Genomic DNA, 16,909 nt, shown 5'->3' with positions numbered 1-16,909 from the left:
CTGGGAGAGATGCAGTTTCTCACCAGCACCCTGTCCTCACTGAGTCCTAACTTTAGCCTGAAATAGCTCCAATGTCTGGAAGCCGGAACCCATAAAATGGGGGAGAGTCGGGCACCCCCCAACACTGAACCCCCGTCTCTGAGACGTGAAAAGAATTGCTTTATTGCTCATTCTGGCCCTGTCACGTGGTTCATCCCAGGGAAGGAGCCCGGCGGGGAGAAGGCAGCTCTTTCCCTTCTACAGACCATCATCATGACCCCTCTGTAGGGACCAGGTCCAGGCAGCTACAAAGCCCACCCTCAGCGGATGAAAGATGCGTAAATCAATGGGGCTTTGGCTTGGTTTTTTGAATTTAGAATTGATGGAAAAATACCAAACTCAACAAGTGTGTTTATTTAGAAAGACTGATTGAACGGCTCCAGTTAGGCCTCTGAACACAGACGGAGCCAACGTTTGAGGTCTACTCTGCTGGAGGGAAAGGAGTGAGTCCTTAAAAATAACCCCAGAAACAAAGGCCTGAGCTCAGACGGGTGCAGACAAGATGCTTCCCTCCGAATCCCTTTCGCACCGCAAGCGTGTTACACTGTGCCCTCGCTGTGTGGTTGTGAGGTGTCAGGAAATGGGGCTGACCCACGGCACACTGGAGTCATAATAATGAGGTTTATACAGCAGATGCACTGAAATAAATGGAACCACCACGATGACAGCAGTCTATCAGCGATTCTGCTTGCGATCAGACCACGAACTGTCTCATCCAAGGTCACCACTGAGGACGGCAGGGGCTGTCGTTCACCCAGGGCGCTCTCGCGAATCCAGAGATGACCCCATAACCACCTCCCCCCTCCCCCATAACCTCACAGCGCCGGAGCCCCCAGGACGTGCTGCGTCCTGCACGCCCGTATTTGACTGAAGCCACTGTGAGAACTTACTGAGCTGTCCTGACGCTCCCCGGAGACCGGCGTCAAGAACCACGGTTTAAGGGGGACACAGCCCCACCTCCTCCTGCCTCTCTGCTGCGGGCCCAGGTGCGCCCACCACGTGCCCTGAGAACCCCTGGCAGGTTCCTCCCACCAGCTGCTGACCTACACTCACCCCCCTGCCAGCCCCTCTTCCTTCCCCTTGGGCGGCCCCCGACTTTCCCCTGCGGCCTCTCCCCGGGTGCAGGGCGGGAAGCCGCGAGGGAGCGGCAGGCTGTGGCCGTGAGGGGCTCTCCAGAGGCTGGGAACACCTGCCGGCCAGAAGGTCTCACCTGCCCCCGTCCTCCATCACACCCGCTGCCCAGAGAGGCGCTGCTGCACCCCCTCCCTCGAAGGGAAGACCCCGCCCGCTGCAAAGACCGGAGGAGACCAGCCCGCAGTTTCCGACCTGCTTCCACATCATCCATCACTTCAACACGTGCCAGGTTTGGGTCTGGGTTTTCCTGCTTCCCCCGAACAGGGAACAAGGGGGCCTAGGAGCCCTTTACACAACCAGCTACGAATTCCCCCAAAGCCACGGGTTCCAGCAGTAACTCGTCAGGGCGCTGTTGCTGGGCCCCTGGGGTGACCGGGCTCAGCACCCCGACACCACATTCCCTTTGCCTGGGACTCAGCCCCGCCTGGGGACCAAGCCATCAGGAGTGGGCAGGGGGGCAGAGCGCCAGCCCTGGTCCCTGGTGGAGGCTGGTTACCCGGTGGAGACAGACCGGCTATCTGCTATGGGACCAGTGCCCGGCCGGCCCGCTCCCGCCCCGCCCCCCCGGGAGCCTTGGCGCGTGGCGGGCGGTACTCACGATGGGGCTGGCGTTGATGTAGTCAGAGCTGCCGTGGCTGTTCTCTGATTTCAGCCGGATCCGGGAGTGGTCGTCTGCAAGCCCCAAAGCAGAGCGTTAGCCCGTGCAGGGCGTCATCCAGGGCCACCGCTACCCCCTGCCCCCAGGTCCCGCTGAAGGCCGTCACCGCACCTCCTCCCTCCCTCCCTCCCCCACCGAGGGTCCTTCAGCCCCCGAAGTGGAGCGCCAGGGTGTGCAGGGAACCTCGTGTTTTTCTTGTGTCAAGTTCCAACGCCAAGGCTGGGTGCTCCTGGGCAGTAGCTCATGTAGTGTTTGCCTTTAAGTAACACGTATTTGGTAACACAGAGAAAATAAACATCAACGTGGATATGAAGCTATTAGACCATCATTCAATACATATACAATTCTGTCGTCTAGAGAAGGTGAAATACTCGAGATTACAAGAATGTAGCTTTACAAGGAGAGAAGAGGGTGCGGGGAGCAGTGTTCACTGGGGACTCGCCGACACAGAAACGCGCCGAAAACGGGCAAAACAATTTGACGGGTGTTGAAACCAGACGCTCAGAGGGGATTAAGGACATGTGATCGGTCACAGCTTAATATGTTTGCTATGTGAATCATCCCTGACTTTGGTTCTGGAGTAACCACCCTCCTGCGGTCAGTGACAGCTCTCTGCCTGTTTTCAGGAGCTTTCATGGCCAGCAGGGCACCCCCGAGAGTCCCCGTTTCTCCCACCTTCCTCCCCTTCCTCCGCAAGGTGCAAACTTGAAAATGGGAAGCGCCGAGCTCCATCATCTGGTATGGCAGTGAGAGCCTTCCGGCGGCCCCCACACCACCTGCTTCTGCTGAGAAAACAGCCTGGCTGCAGCCCTGGAGCTCAGGGCTTCCACGGCGGTGAGTGTGTTACCCCAAGTCCAGATTCCCGGCATTTCAGCCGCGTCTCCCCACTTCCTGCTCCCAGCCCTGGGAGCAGCTCGGCAGTGGGGTCAGGAGAGCACGCACGGGGCCTTTGCTGTAGTTTGTGCTTCTGTCCTTTCTCTGGGAGATTTTACTTATTTACTTATTTTTTGTTTTAAACAGTTCTGGGGCTTGGGAAACTTGGCGAGGCCTAAACTGATTGAACTTGGAAGGTATCGTCCACTGGAGACTGGACGCCATCCTATCCGTCTTATTGAGATATTAACGTTGGCTTTTTCCCAGTAGAGACAAGACAGGTAAGAAACATCTAGAGACGGGGAAGGGGTTCACGCCTGACATGTTTACCTGAGCACAGGTGACACGGACCAGACGCTGTGGAATGTTCTGAAGGTGTTTACAAAGGCAGCTGCCAAAGCCCCCCGCTAAGGTGTGACCAACGATTCAAAAGTCCCCTGGACTCAATGGCTTTGGGGTCCTGCACAGATCTGTTCTTGAGAGACTGAAAATTGGCTGTGGCAGGAAGTTGAAATAAAACCCACGAGAAAAGTCGGTCAGCTCTGACATTCCAAAGCGCTACAAACACTCGCCCCAAAATGGAGTTCAAGAGGCCCAGTTTCTCAGTGTGTGTGTGTGTGGGGGCGTCCAGACACGTCAAAGCCAGAGACGGTGCGAGCCGCTCGGAAGCCGGGCCCTTCTCTGAATGGGGACCATGCCTTCTGCCCGCACACTGAAGGCTGGATACACAGAGCAGGGCTTCTAGCTGATTCCAAAGGGTTCCTGAGGGTCTCCCAGGAGCCCCCCTCACTGCAAATATTCTCCACAAGCCCACTTCAGGCGTTGCTAATAGCAGCAATTGGGCTGCTCCCAGTGTCTGAGAACCCGTTACCCAGGGCAGGGCTGCTGGCCATCGCGACGGAGGGAACCAGGGAGAAGGGCCCGGAGCTTCAGAGGGTGCCGATCACACCCAGGGCGGGGTGGCCCCCTGGTCGCACTGAACAGGCCCAGGACTGGGGGGCTGCCGGGTCCCTCTCATCTCCACAGGGCCCTACAAGCAACCAGGCTCAGTAAACAAGGGCCAGTTGGATTTTCTAGTCGGAAAATCAAGAAAACGTGTCCTCAGTTTGGGAGTCTCGGTGAGCTTGAACCCCGATGGTTAATGGGAAAACCTGTTTTGAGCAGAGACGGAGCCTAAGCTTGCTGTGAGGACAGCTCCCAGCGTCCTGCGTCCCTGCGGGCACCGGTCCAGCCACCTTCATCCCCGCAGGGCACTCTTTCCAAGATGCCACTGAGCCTGGGACAAGGGCTTCCAAAGCTCAGAGTTCTACCTTCCCATCACATATTTCGTATTGCGGCAATGTGTTGATTTAAAAATTAACAGTGGGGCTTCCCTGGTGGCGCAGTGGTTGAGAGTCCGCCTGCCGATGCAGGGGACATGGGTTCGTGCCCCGGTCCGGGAAGATCCCACATGCCGTGGAGCGGCTGGGCCCGTGAGCCATGGCCGCTGAGCCTGTGTGTCCGGAGCCTGTGCTCCGCAACGGTAGAGGCCACAACAGTGAGAGGCCTGCGTACTGCAAAAAAAAAAAAAAAAAAATTAACAGTGAACTTTTTTTTTTTTTTTTTTTTTTAGTGTGGGACCATCTTGAACCTCCCTCTGAAACACCGGGGGCCATCCCAGAAGGGCCAGAGTCCGGCGGAGGGTCGGCTGATGTAGCAGGGACAGTCCAGTGGACATTTCACTCGGCCAGGCAAGTCTCAACCATTCTGTGGTTCACTGTTCCTGTTCTGAGGGTGGCTGCTGTATTCTTTGTGATGCACAGGGGCAGACAAGGCTGCCTGGCAGGATTACCGGTTCACTCAAGGTCAACAGCGGGGTGGAGGTGAAGCCAGGGCGGGGCTCCTGAGCAAATAACCCCCACCCCTCCTCTGTGGATCCGCGAATACCGTTCCTTTGTCTTCTCCGTTATAACCACAGAGCAAGAATTTTTACAACTACAGCGCTTACGTTTTAATGAAGAGCTGGGTGTGTCCTCCAAGATCTTGTTGTGAGACTTCACTCAGACGCCAGGAAACAAGGAAATTCAGGTAGTGTCTCCCGCTGTACCTGGCTCTACCACCCAGTTATTTTCCTCTCATGAGAGCCACAGTAGTAAATTTTATCAAGGAGGGAAGGAGAAAAACACCTATTAAGAAGAAACTTGCTGAATTAACCCTCTGTGCCTGTTCCTTTTCTGAACCCCTGAAGAATTTATTGTGTACCGTTCCTGTGTTTAAGAACGGTGCTTTGAATGTCTGTAGCATTCTACCTGTCCTAATGTTTCACGTGTATTATCCTCCTTCTTCCTGGAACACTGTACCATAGACAGAATAGAGTCCATTTTCCCATTTAGGTTGAAGAAACTGAGGCTCTAAAACATCAAGTAATTGACTTGGCAAAGACCACAGAGCTAAGGGTCCAGGACCGACCCAGCCTGGCCACCTGCTAGCCTGGTGATATTTGGGTAAATGATTCAATATCTTAAAGTGTCAGATTTGTCATCTAAAATGTAGGAAAACGATATCTAACTCACAGGCTTGTTGTGATAAATGGCTTCTATAAAGTGCTCACGTAAGGCCTGGCAGAGAGCAAGGGATTTAGGAACAAGTTCAAGATGACAGAGGGACACACACCTAACTGACAAAAAGTCAGCTGAACCGGCAAAACTCATTGTGTGGTATAGGACGAGTTGTCAGTAAATAAGGATGGTTTTCATAAATGCCAACAGAAGGAGTAAGGTCTAGAATTGCTTCTTGATTATGACTAGGGCAAAGGAGCCTGGAGAGAGGGAGACGTTGGAGGACACTGTGGCTTAACCATTCAGGCTTCTTTCTAGCCCGTGCCATGCGTAGCCTGTGCCCACGTTCGACCAGAACCCACCCAAGGAGAGTGTGTGGAGGCCTCCCCCGCCTGTGACATCATCTCCTAACATGGATCTTTAAGGATAGCGTTTCCTTAGCCTCCCTGATCGTGTCCCTCACACTGAGTGTACCGATACGTGTATGAGTCAACAGTCTTCATTCCCCTAATAGGCGAAGTCATTGATACTGCTGGCGGTAACACGAGTTAGGCATCTGTAGAAGCCGTGAGTTGACACTGGCACTTGCCATGGGGATTTCTTCATCCGAGAGGTCTGTCAATATTCCCCTGGGGCCCTGCAGCTGTCTCAATGTTCTGTTAAGATTGAGGTGAAACCATTACACTGGCTGATGGCATTTTCTCTACTTGGAGGGTATGGCTGGTGCAAGCATGCGGTGTGTCTGTGACGGGCCAGCACTCTGCCTGGAGGGCTCTGAGTCTTTCATGGAGACCCCACACACTGGGCTGTGCTCACAAATGGCACCAGCAGCACCACTTCCTTCCTGAATTTCCTGGGTCCCCTGACGGGTGAGCAAACCGCAAACATCACCTGAACTTCTCCACCAGCTGTTAACGCCAGACTCACGTTCCCAGCCAGTGACACCTGGAAACGTCTTCATTGACTTGGCCTTGTCACAGCTGAGGCAAAGCCATAAACGTTTGTATCATGTCTGTTGCAGGACTCTGAGAAGCTAAGCATATGACACGTTCCTCCACAGACCCGGGAGCTGGAGGATGACGGCGTCAGCGCGAAGCACTCTTTGCTCCGAGACGGTGAGTCGTCCTTGGAGTTCAGCTCACACTTCTTCCACCAGCGCCCCTTCCTCAGGAAGCCCGTGAGCAAGGGCTCTGCTCCCGTGAAGAAACCCACACCTCAAACCACAGGACCATCAAACGTTTAAGGAGGAAAGCAGACACTCGTGCTCTGCGCCTCCGTGGCTCAGTGCCGGGCAGACCGGGGCGTCTGGGGCCCAGGGTCAGCACACCCGCCGGCACCCACGGCGGCAGGAAGACAGGCTGGTTCCGTCCCTACCCAGGAAGCTGCCCCGCAGGTGACGGCCCACAGCCAGAGGCTCACGGCTGGCTTCCCGGCTCCAAACACGCCCAAAGCAGGTCCCGGAGGCACACGCGTGGCCTGAAACATGGTCTGAAGACTTCATCTCGTGTCTCATTTCTTACTTTCACCAGCATCTCTGTGGATCTCTCAAAAAGCAATCCCAAAATAGGATCGCCACGCAGCTCGGCGGGTGAGTGGCCATACAGGCGGGGGACGGGCTGGAGCAGAGCCCCGTTCTAACCTTGCTGCTCAGCATGTGCAAGGAAAAGGTCCCTCTGGGCGCGGCCTCCATGCTGAGCAGCACAGGCCCAAAGGCTTCAGCTAGTGGCCTGGCACCGCCCTGCCAACCACTGAGCCGTCCAGGGGCGCCTGGTGTCGAAGGCTGAATTGTGTCCCCCCCAAAAAAAAGATGTGTGGATGCACTAGCCCCCAGGACCTCGGGATGTGGCCTTATTTGGAGATGGGTCTGCACAGAGGGGATGGAGTGACGACACGGTCATATGGGTGGGCCTCACCCTGTGCCTGGCGTCCTTATAAAAGGGGGAGTTTGGAATCAGACACAGGCAGAGGAAGGGTGACATGCAGACACGAAGGCCGAGGAGAGGGCCTGGGACAGGCACCCCCTCGAAGCCCTGAGGGGCCAGCCTTGTCATATCCGCCCTTGTCCTGGACCCCGGCCTCCAGATGGTAAGGACACAGCTCCGTGGCCTGGACGCTCCCGTCCCTGGAGCTGAGGCTCCGTCTGGGCCTGGCTTTCTCACAACGCCCTTTTCAGGTGTCTAACGCCTTCCAGTTCCCGACGTCTTCAATGAGGAGGCTGACCGAGATGACACCAGAAAGTTCCTACCAGCTAAAAAAAGTTAGCTTTCTATGAGAAAATTAGCCAATAGGCGTGAGGTGGCCCCTCATGAACCTGGGAGAGGGAGGGGAAGGAGGGGGAGGGGAAGGGAGGAGGGGGAGGGGGAGGGGAGGGGGAGGAGGGGGAGGGTAGCTCTGCAGAGAGGTCCCGGCAGCCCTGGTGACTGCGTGGGAAGAGGCTCCGGGACCCAGCCCTGGGCCATGGTGGGCACGGCGGTGACACCAGGGCACCGTCCTCGTGCCTGGAGGGCAGGATGGCGTGCAGCACGGTGTGCAAATGTTTGCTGGCAGCATGCGTGTTACACACACACAAGAACAACTCTGCATAATAAGAGCACAGACACCAAGCAAGCAAAACCGTGCCACCTGCACCGTTCTACCCAGAGACCATCAATCAACGGACCTCAGTTACGCATCTTCTCTGAGTGAGGGCCTGCATTCCCCCCACCCCCGCTGAGCTGAGGAGGGCCGGACACAGACGGCAAAGGGCGTGGCCTCGGAGGGCCCCTGTCGGGGCAGCTCACACATGTTGAAACAACATGACAGAAGTCTGTGTTCTATGGAGCACAATGTTGTCCCCAGAAAGCAATCCCGGCCTCCATCTGTGCTGACCAAGGGTGGACGGGGGCGGACACAGGTGTCACCTTCAGCTGACAGTCACAGCACCTGACAGGGGCCCAGACTAGTACTGCCACATGCCACACGTCTAAACTGAACTCTAATAAGGAAAGAATTGCTCGGTTGATGGTAACCTTGAGAGAACAGTGGCCAAACCACCTTAAAGTTTTGAGTTGCCAAGAAAGAGAATGCTAGGCATTTAACACATAACCAGATGAGGGAATTTTGTTCCAGAGACTCCAAAAGGGCGCTGAGCCAAAGAGATGGAAACCCTAAACATCAGAGTTCTGATGACACAGTGGTAAATATCCTGAGTAAGAAAACGAGAAACAGACATTCAAAGAAACCAGGGTGGTCCGCAGTGTAAAAGATCACATACGAAAGACGGAATCGCGCACGTAAAGCAGGATCATCAGAAAGGCTGACGTCCCGAGTGGGATGGTGCAAAATACACAGGGGATAACAGGAGAGTCTGTGCACCTGTGTTTGTTTAAACCGAATGAAGCCTCTGTCTGGTGTAGATGAAATCATTTTGGTAGATAACAAACAGAAAATCTATTCAATTACAGTTTCGCTGTGGCCATCTCTATCAGAGAATACCTTTTCAAACCAGCAAGGACAGAGAAGAGATAGTTAGGGGGTCGACAGATGCTGGGGGACGATGTTCATGGGCAGGTTCTGGTCTCCGGTCCCGTGACCAGAACAGGTTCTGCGAGTCCTCTGGGTGCAGCTGCAGCGGGTGCTGGCCATATCCATGGCATGTCCTCGGGATGCACAGTCTGGCCACAGTTGGTTTCGACCTCACTGTGTCCCTGGGCCTCTGGGTCTCGGGTGCGTGACCAGAAGGGGGGAAATAGCGGGTCTGGGAACCAGGCAGTCAGCTTCCCAAGGACCAGGCCAGCCTCCTGACTGGAGAGCTTGTGAGGGTTTCGGGGGAGGGTGGCCGCCAGGAGAAGAGGAGCTTATTAGGGTCAAGTTATGTCGGAAAACCAAGGGGGTTGTTCTAAAGTTACAAAGGCTAGAGAGACGCGAAGTCCAAAAGGCAGTTATGAACCTTGATTGCATCCTAGTTAACTAACCGCTGTAGATGATATAACTGGAATATTTGGGAGCATTGGAAGATGGAGTGGAATTAGTGGCTAATAGGGGATTACTGATTTTCTTAGTCACAACAATGGGGTCGTAGTTATGTAGGAGAAGGTCTTTACTTTTAGGAGACACAGGCTAACGTATTTAGATATCACGATGCCTAAACCCCACTTTGAAATAGTTCAGCCAGTAAAGAAGTAAAGCACACACACTGATCACACAAAAAAGGCAAAATACGGAGCGGCAGCTGTGTGGACTCTAGCTGGTGGGAATATAGGCAATCATCAAATTATCATTTCAACCCGAGGATTTTAAAACTTTTGCAATAAAAAGTGTATGGGGGTAATTATGCCAAGCTGGCGACACTGCTTCTTTGCAAAGTGCCTCTGGACTGGCCGGCAAGGAATCCCCCGGGGTCAGGAGGGCAGGGGGCAAGCCATGTCGCCCCCTGACGCCCCGGCTCACCTCTGGCTCCAGGCTCTTGGGTGATGGTGTAAATGGGACACTGCACACCTGGCCTTTTGCACGGTCTACTGTGCAGGGATCTCCTGGTCTGCATGGGAGGGCGGCAGGCAAAGAGGGGCTCACGGAGCAGCCACTGGAATGTTCCTTCCTGGATCCGAGTCCGCCTGAGGGGGGCCTTGGTAGGCAGCGCCCTGTATTCATCCTGTTGAATGTGGCTCTGTTCATGACTCGAAGGCAGGTAAAACATGTTTATAAAATGTGCGGAAAAAAAAAAAATGTGCGGATGGCAAAAGGCTGAGGGTGACCGTGGTGACCATAGGTCAAACTCCCCTTGACTTTGAACAAGGATTCGTTTATCAGCAGTGAATGCAGAGTTCAATTCCGTATAAGGATGGACGGCTCGGGGCTGTGCCCTGTGACGTGCCCATTGCACGATGAACGGAAACCGGAAACGTGCAGGTCAAGGAGGAAACACAGCCCGTCGCGGCCCTTCTGAAGGCTGTGATCGGCCTCTGGGCGCAGAAACCAGAGCGGGTTCAGAAGAGGGGCCCAGCCCCGGCTCCCGCCTCTGCGAGCAGCATCGGGATGGGACGGGGAGAAGCACAGACACCAGGTGACAGGAGGTTGGATGTCTTACACATCCAGTGGCCCAGCTTCAAGGAAAGGAGTGAAGAGAGGGCAGAAGCTGAACCTGAGTGAATTGTGCAGACAGTGGCACGGCCCCCAGCCCGCAAGCAGCCCCTCTGCACTGGGGAGGCTCCGGCGGGGCGCTCCCACAGCCCAGGGACCCATCTCCAGAGGCTCCGCACGTGCACAGCCCCACAGGAAGGCCCGGGCGCCTCCTCCCCGTGTCCCTTAAAAGCTCTTCAGTCTCCGGCAGCCCAGCTTCCGCTGTGATGTAGCAAAGGAAAAGCCGTCACAGAATTGGCTGGGTAGTTTCTTGTCGCCACCAGCACACCTACAGCCTTCCCAAATCCAGAGGCAGTCACTCAGCTGGTTCAGAGGCCGAGAAAAGGGAGTGACAAAAAGACAGCCAAGTCAGCAACTCATCTGGACACTTAACGTTTTCTCGTGCAGCCGTTTTACGTGAGGGGAAGAAAATCCTGCTTGCTTGTCGGATTTAGGAGAATTTCCCACGACTGATGGCTAGAGGCTAAGCAGGTCACTCAGATGTGGCTGAACCAGAATACTCACTGCGGGGATTCTGCTGGGAGTTGGGAAAAATATGTAAACCAAAGGTTTGTTTGGAAATAGATTGTTTTCTGTGTGTTTCAAGGGAAGCGATGCTTTGTCAAGTACCGTGGGCCTTGGATGTATTTTAGACGTTCCTTCTGTGGAAGTTCGAAATCTGTGTTCATGTTCCCGACTCAGAAAGTCTCAGGTGAGTCCACAAAAGCACAAGGGGGGTGGTATCCCGTCAGCACAGGGCACCTGGGCTCGAACTCCAACACCCTCATCTGTCCGACGGCGGGGAGATGCAGGAGGGTTGGGGGGCAGGCCTGGGGCGCTCGGGGGCCGCACTCGATGTGCTCAGCCTGGTCGCTGACCTTTCTGTCACACGTGGCCAAAGCCTGGTGCCACCAGGTGATGTGGCTCCCGGGAAGAGCCGGGCCAGAGTCGCTCTGACCCTCACCCGGCCCGTCTTCCGGGCAAGGCGGGGGGCCGTGCTGTGAGCTGGGTGAGCAGCAACGCCCGAGAAAGCTGAACTGCGAGAAACGGCATCACAGACCCTTCTGTCCATCTTCACGTGCCTGTGTCTTCGGCTTTACATTCTCTCTGGTTTCATCTCTAAGTATTCCTGTGTCTCTGTGTCTCTCTCTTGTTATTATAACTCAGAATCACAAACATTTTTCTGTTTAAGATGGCACACCAAAATAGCATCATATTCCTGTTTTTATTTTAAAAAACAGATGAGCGGAATATTGCATAATTCTTTTTAAAAAGGCAAAAAAAAAAGAATTTAAAAATTAAATTCTTCAAACTTCTGAGCTATAGAATTAGACCTAGCGCACGGCCAGCCAACATCTCATGAATGCTAGTTGCCTTGTCCTTTGAAAGACAATTCACTTGTAGCTAGAATCTCCGGGCTGTCAGGGATGGGAAAGTCGCTAGCCCGGCCGCCCTTGAATTTCCCACCAAACCGCCAACTGGGACGTCTTCCAGCCTCAGCTGGAACGGCCCTCGTGTTGGCGGAGGTTGGGGGAGAGACGTTTCGGGGGCAGCAGACGAGCAAAGATGTGGAGGGGCTGGGAGGAGGGGAGCCTGCACACTGCCGGACTGGGCGGGGTCCAGGTGGGTGGCCCGGGGGGCTGCTGACCAGGGAGCCAGGCAGTAACTCCCCTCTCCCGGGTGGAGGATGGACATGAGGAGAAGCGGGGCAGGAGCAGAGCTGCTTCATGGAGGGAAGTAGAGGCAGGAAGGTGGGGTCCAGCCAGGGGTAGGGGGTAGCAGAGTGGGCCGGTACCGTCAGATCCAGAAATGAGGGGCCTCGCTGGAGGTGACGGGAGAGGATACGGCAAAAGGAGCAAATGCAGAGAGAGATGGCCCCGGGGTTTCCATCCCGAGCCCCGAGTGAGGCTAGGTGACACAGGTGGGTGCTGCGGGGAGCACGTCGGACACACGACGCTGTCGTGAGCTCCCCACTGTCCCCGGCTGGGGCGTCGACGTTGGCTTCAGGGAGCAGGGCGCGTGGAGGCCACCCTGTCAACACCCTACGCTCCATCACAGACCGTTTCTGCGCCATAAGGAGTGAACAGCCGGACAATACGGAGCAGGTTGCAGGAAGAGGCGGTGGTCCTCCCTGGTGGAGTTTGGCAAGACCAGTAAGAGTTTAAGTGAGGCCATCGCCTGAGGGTCCTGCCTGGGAAGAGATGCCGGTGGAGATCTGATGACAGGATTTCCTCTAAAAGTTAAGGAGGCAGAAGTGTGGAGGACAAAGGTGGGGACGCGCTTGCTGGGACTGGACCTGCGCATCTGGGGAGGCTCTATCTGCCCACTTGTCTCTGCAGGGTACTGGCCCCTACTTCCTGCAGGACCCCGGACAGGCGACAACCTAGGTCAGGCTCTGGGACGGCCATGCCGGTCAAGAACAGTGGCCTCTCTCTAACGCCCAGCACCAGAGTCCAGCCAGGAAGGCGCTTCCTCTTCAGAGCCCTGGCTCCGGCCCACGTATGGCAGGCCCGAGGCTCTGGTCCAAGGGCTCCAGGGCCCTGGTCCCCGCGGGGCTGAAGCGCCACCCCCAAGGCTGAAGACAGGACACCCTACGTGCCTGAGGTCCTGGCCTGTGGACCCATCGCTGACTCGGCACAGAGCCCAGCAGCCGGCCGGGCTGCAGGGCACGTGGATGGGAATGTGCCGTGTTGTGGTTGGCTTGGTGGAAGGGATGCTTTGAACTTGAGTATTTACCCTACAGGGCCGGACACCCGAGGAAGCCTCCAGGCCTGGGAGCACGCTGGATCCAGGCTGACGGTCTGCCCCCAGCACCTCATTATTTAGGGTGTCGTTGGAACACCCCCGCACCCCCTAACCTGGATCCTGTCTGAGGACAGTGGCCAAGCTTGGTTGACTGGGTGACCCAGCGTCTGTCAGCAGCTCTTGGCACAAGTAGGTGCTTAATAAATATGTGTCAGTTACTGTCTTTTCTTCTAAACATAAAACTTATAAATCGCAACAGCTCCTATTTTTAGAGCTCTTTAGGGAAAAGGCCCTCAGACATCACAGAACTAGTCTGAACACTGACTAAACAGTTAGAAAAAACTTACACCCAGAAGCAGCGTGTTAAGATTTTACAAAGGTGTGTAATTCCCAGGCTGGGGTCTGGAGCAGCCCAGGTGTGTGTCTTTGCTCTCGCTGTCCCGTGAGCAGGCATGGAGTCGCTGCCACTTACTACGAGACAGAACATTGCTGCTGCGTCTCCCAGGCCGGGGGGCGTTGGGATGGCAGCCCGGCCGCGCCTTTGGGTGGTGCCAGGCTGGTCCCCCACTGGCTCCACAAGGCTGGGACGGGGCTTGTGACCCCAGGCGTGCTTCCCTGCGAGGGGGCTGGTCTTGCCTGTGAGACCCGATGTGGCTTTGCTGAGCCCTCGAAAAGTCAGCCCACGAAGTTCCTCCTGCCATGTGTGAGGTTGGCATGCATCTCTCCCGTCTTCCGTTACCAAGACAGTCACTCGTGCAGTCGGCATTTACGTCAGACACTTTGGTCACAGACACTCCCCAGATCCCCTCCGCCTGCAGGGGAATGTGTAGTAACCACAGCCCAGACCGGCCTGGAACCTGCTAGGACACAGGAGGCTGGTGTCTCTAGTAAAGTGACAGGAGGAGAGGAGGTGCAGGTGGGTGGGAAGACGCAGACTTGGCCCGCCCCTCCTTTAGTCCTCCGTGGGCCTCCGCACCTGTAGGTCACTTGTCACCTCACGCAGTGTGAGACTGCAGGGCTGGTACCTTCCTGTGTCCCCATCTCCTGGCAGTGACTCCTGGTGACACACTGTCGGGCTGAAGGCTGCTGGGGCACCTGTGTCTGCTCCTGCTGTGCCCACAGCCTGCCCGGCCCACGTGACTGCCTGTCAACTCCTCATGGCCCTAAGTGTTCAAGGACGACGGTGTGAGGCCAAGTACAGGTGAGGATGAGGCTCCAAGGGTTCAGAAACGAGCCTCGAATCCCAGAGCAACAGCAAGTGCTCGCTGGAATCTGTGTGTCCCACCCGCGGTTCCAGGACTCGGCCGCGAGGCCGAAAGGAAGAAACGGCTCTGTGTTTCGAGGCTGGTGTCGGGGGCAGGCTCAGAGGGTGGTGGTCTCCCTGCCCTTTACGTGAGATGAATGGATGGACCCAGACAACATCATACTAAGCGAAGTAGCTCAAACAGAGAAAGACAAACGCCGCATGACGTCACTTACATGTGGAACCTAAAATATGACACAAACGCCGCATGACGTCACTTACATGTGGAACCTAAAATATGACACAAATGCCGCATGACGTCACTTACATGTGGAATCTAATATACGACACAAATGAACTTATTTACAAGACAGAAACAGACCCACAGATACAGAAAACACACTTATGCTTACCAGAGGGGAAGGTGGGGGGATAAATTAGGAGCATGGGATTGACATGTACACACTGCCATATATAAAACAGATCACCCACAAGGACCTGCTGTACAGCACAGGGAGCTCTGCCCAGTATTTTGCAATAACCTATAAGGGAAAAGAATCTGAAAAAGAATATCTATCTATCATCTCTCATCTATCTATCTACCTATTTATTATCTCTCATCTATCTATATATCACCTATCTCTCATCCATCTATCATCCATGTATCATCTATCTAGCTACCTATCTACTTATCTATCTATCCATGTATAACTAAATTACTTTGCTGTACATCTGAAACTAACATGACATTGTAAATCAACTACACTTCAATAAAATAAAAAAAAAATGAAGTGAGAGGACGTTTGCTGGCAGAGAGGGCAGACGGGCAGGAGGGGAGGACGCTGCAGCCGCGCGAGCGCAGCGGGAAATCCCGGGGGGCGGGTGCGGCCCATCCCCACCGCCACCGGCCGCCCTCCCGGCCAGAGCCCCGGCGGTACGTACAGGTGAGCACTGCGGGGCAGCGGTTCTTGGGCACGTTCTCCTCCCTCTGGGCCACGAGCGAGCTGTCGGGCTCGGCCTGGTAGGCACACAGAGCCTCCCACTCCTTCTCCAGGCGGTTCTTGTTCTTCAGGTGGTCCTCCATGTAGGCCTGGAGGGAGAACGAGAGTCAGGAGCGCCAGCCGGGAGGGCGCGGGCCCCTGGCGGTGACGGGACGCCGGGCGGCCCGTGGGGTGCAGCCCACAGTTCCCCTGCTGAAGGGGGGTAGGGCTGGCTCGGGGCCTGGTGCAGGGCCGAGGGCTAACCAGACGCAGGGGGTGCGGCAAAGGCTGCCCCGTGCTTTGGTGGTTGGTTCAAAGGTGGTCACGCTGCGTTTGCCGTGGTGCCAAGGGGGGCGGTGAGAACACCCAGTGACCGTGAAAACAGACGCACACACCGCAGACCAGGTCTGATGCGCCAGCCCAGAGGCGGGAAGTGTGTCCAGCCAGGAGCGAGGTCACGGGATGGGCGCAGTCAGGGAGGCTTATGGCGCCGCACTTTGTGGGAAGAGGTTTAACACAGCGCGGGGGAGGGGCAGGCACGCGTGCAGGTGTGTCCGGTGCGGCTGGGGACAGAGAGAGCCCAAGGGCCCTGAATGTCTGGCTGGGCATCCAGGCTCTGAGGTCAGGAGTAAGGGAGGTTTGGGAGCCGGGTCTGCCTCTGTGCTTGGAAACACGCACAGGAGGACCCTGCTCTCTGCATCAAAGAAGGAACGTGCTCAGATACACGAAGAAGCTACCACCGTGCTACACGGAGGAAGCGAGCTGGAGCTGGGTTAAAAAACAGGGCCAACAGAAACATGTTTGTCAGTAACTTCAGTCTGAGAAAGCATCTCAGTTGTCGTGCTCTGCACTGAGTCTCATTTTCTTTTTCCGCACCTCAGAGAACCACTGCTTACCAACAGATACTATGATGCACTAATTGTTTGAAATATTTTCAGTGAAAACGACGGAACACGCTGTTTGAAAACTATTGTATGTATCCAAGCAAAATCGTGTCCAAGTGGTTTCTCTTGGACAGAAACGGAAATCACACCCTCCCAAGATCCTCCAGAGCCTGGGCCAGGCGCTCAGCCAGGGGTCCCGGTGGGGACAGCCAGGAGGGGGGTGGGGACCCTGCCCGGCACCATGGCTGCCGTTTAGTCCCCAGATGAGGGCTGCCTATGCGCACAGGCCCCGGTGCAGGGAGGGAGCACAGGTGTCACCAGCGGTGACGACAATCCTGCCACTTGCCACACATTCAAGGGCAGGGAGCTCAGACGGGGCCTTCGCTAGGGCTGCCCCCGCTCCCGTTTCTGTTGGCACAGAAGTCATTTTTCTTGAAATTGGCTGGCTTTTCTGAACCCACCGGGGGTGCTGCATTTAAGACACTGGGCTGCTCTGATGTGCGCAGCGTCACATGGCTGGCAGTGTTAAAAAACAAAAACAACAAACCGAGTATTTGACCCACAGCTGCTCTGATCTTAATTTGTCAGGCACTTGTCTGTTGGCAGCGATACTAGGAGAACTGGATGGGGAAACAAAGGCCTCCAGAACGTTCCCTCCACAAAGATTCCCAAGCCAGTGCTGCCTACTCACCTTATTGATCTGTTCAGTCCAGAAATGA

General features: G+C 55.5%; 1 protein-coding gene across 1 annotated transcript in view; it reads right to left on the bottom strand.

Moving 5' to 3' along the window:
- PTPRN2 (protein tyrosine phosphatase receptor type N2) overlaps nucleotides 1–16,909 on the bottom strand; it is a 701,491-nt gene that overhangs the window by 47,480 nt on the left and 637,102 nt on the right. Inside the window, exons 15-16 of the mRNA XM_089917106.1 lie at nucleotides 15,269–15,416; nucleotides 1,772–1,845 (exon numbers count right to left, since the gene is read on the bottom strand). Of these exons, the coding sequence (XP_089773232.1) occupies nucleotides 1,772–1,845; nucleotides 15,269–15,416 (222 nt within the window). The remainder of the gene's footprint in view (nucleotides 1–1,771; nucleotides 1,846–15,268; nucleotides 15,417–16,909) is intronic.

Source organism: Delphinapterus leucas, chromosome 9 (assembly GCF_059928025.1).
Source record: "Delphinapterus leucas isolate spDelLeu-1000000601 "Yukka" chromosome 9, BTC_Dleu_Yukka2, whole genome shotgun sequence".
Taxonomy (NCBI): domain Eukaryota; kingdom Metazoa; phylum Chordata; class Mammalia; order Artiodactyla; family Monodontidae; genus Delphinapterus; species Delphinapterus leucas.
Note: the sequence above shows the minus strand (reverse complement) of the source record. Positions and strands in the feature narration are given on the sequence as shown.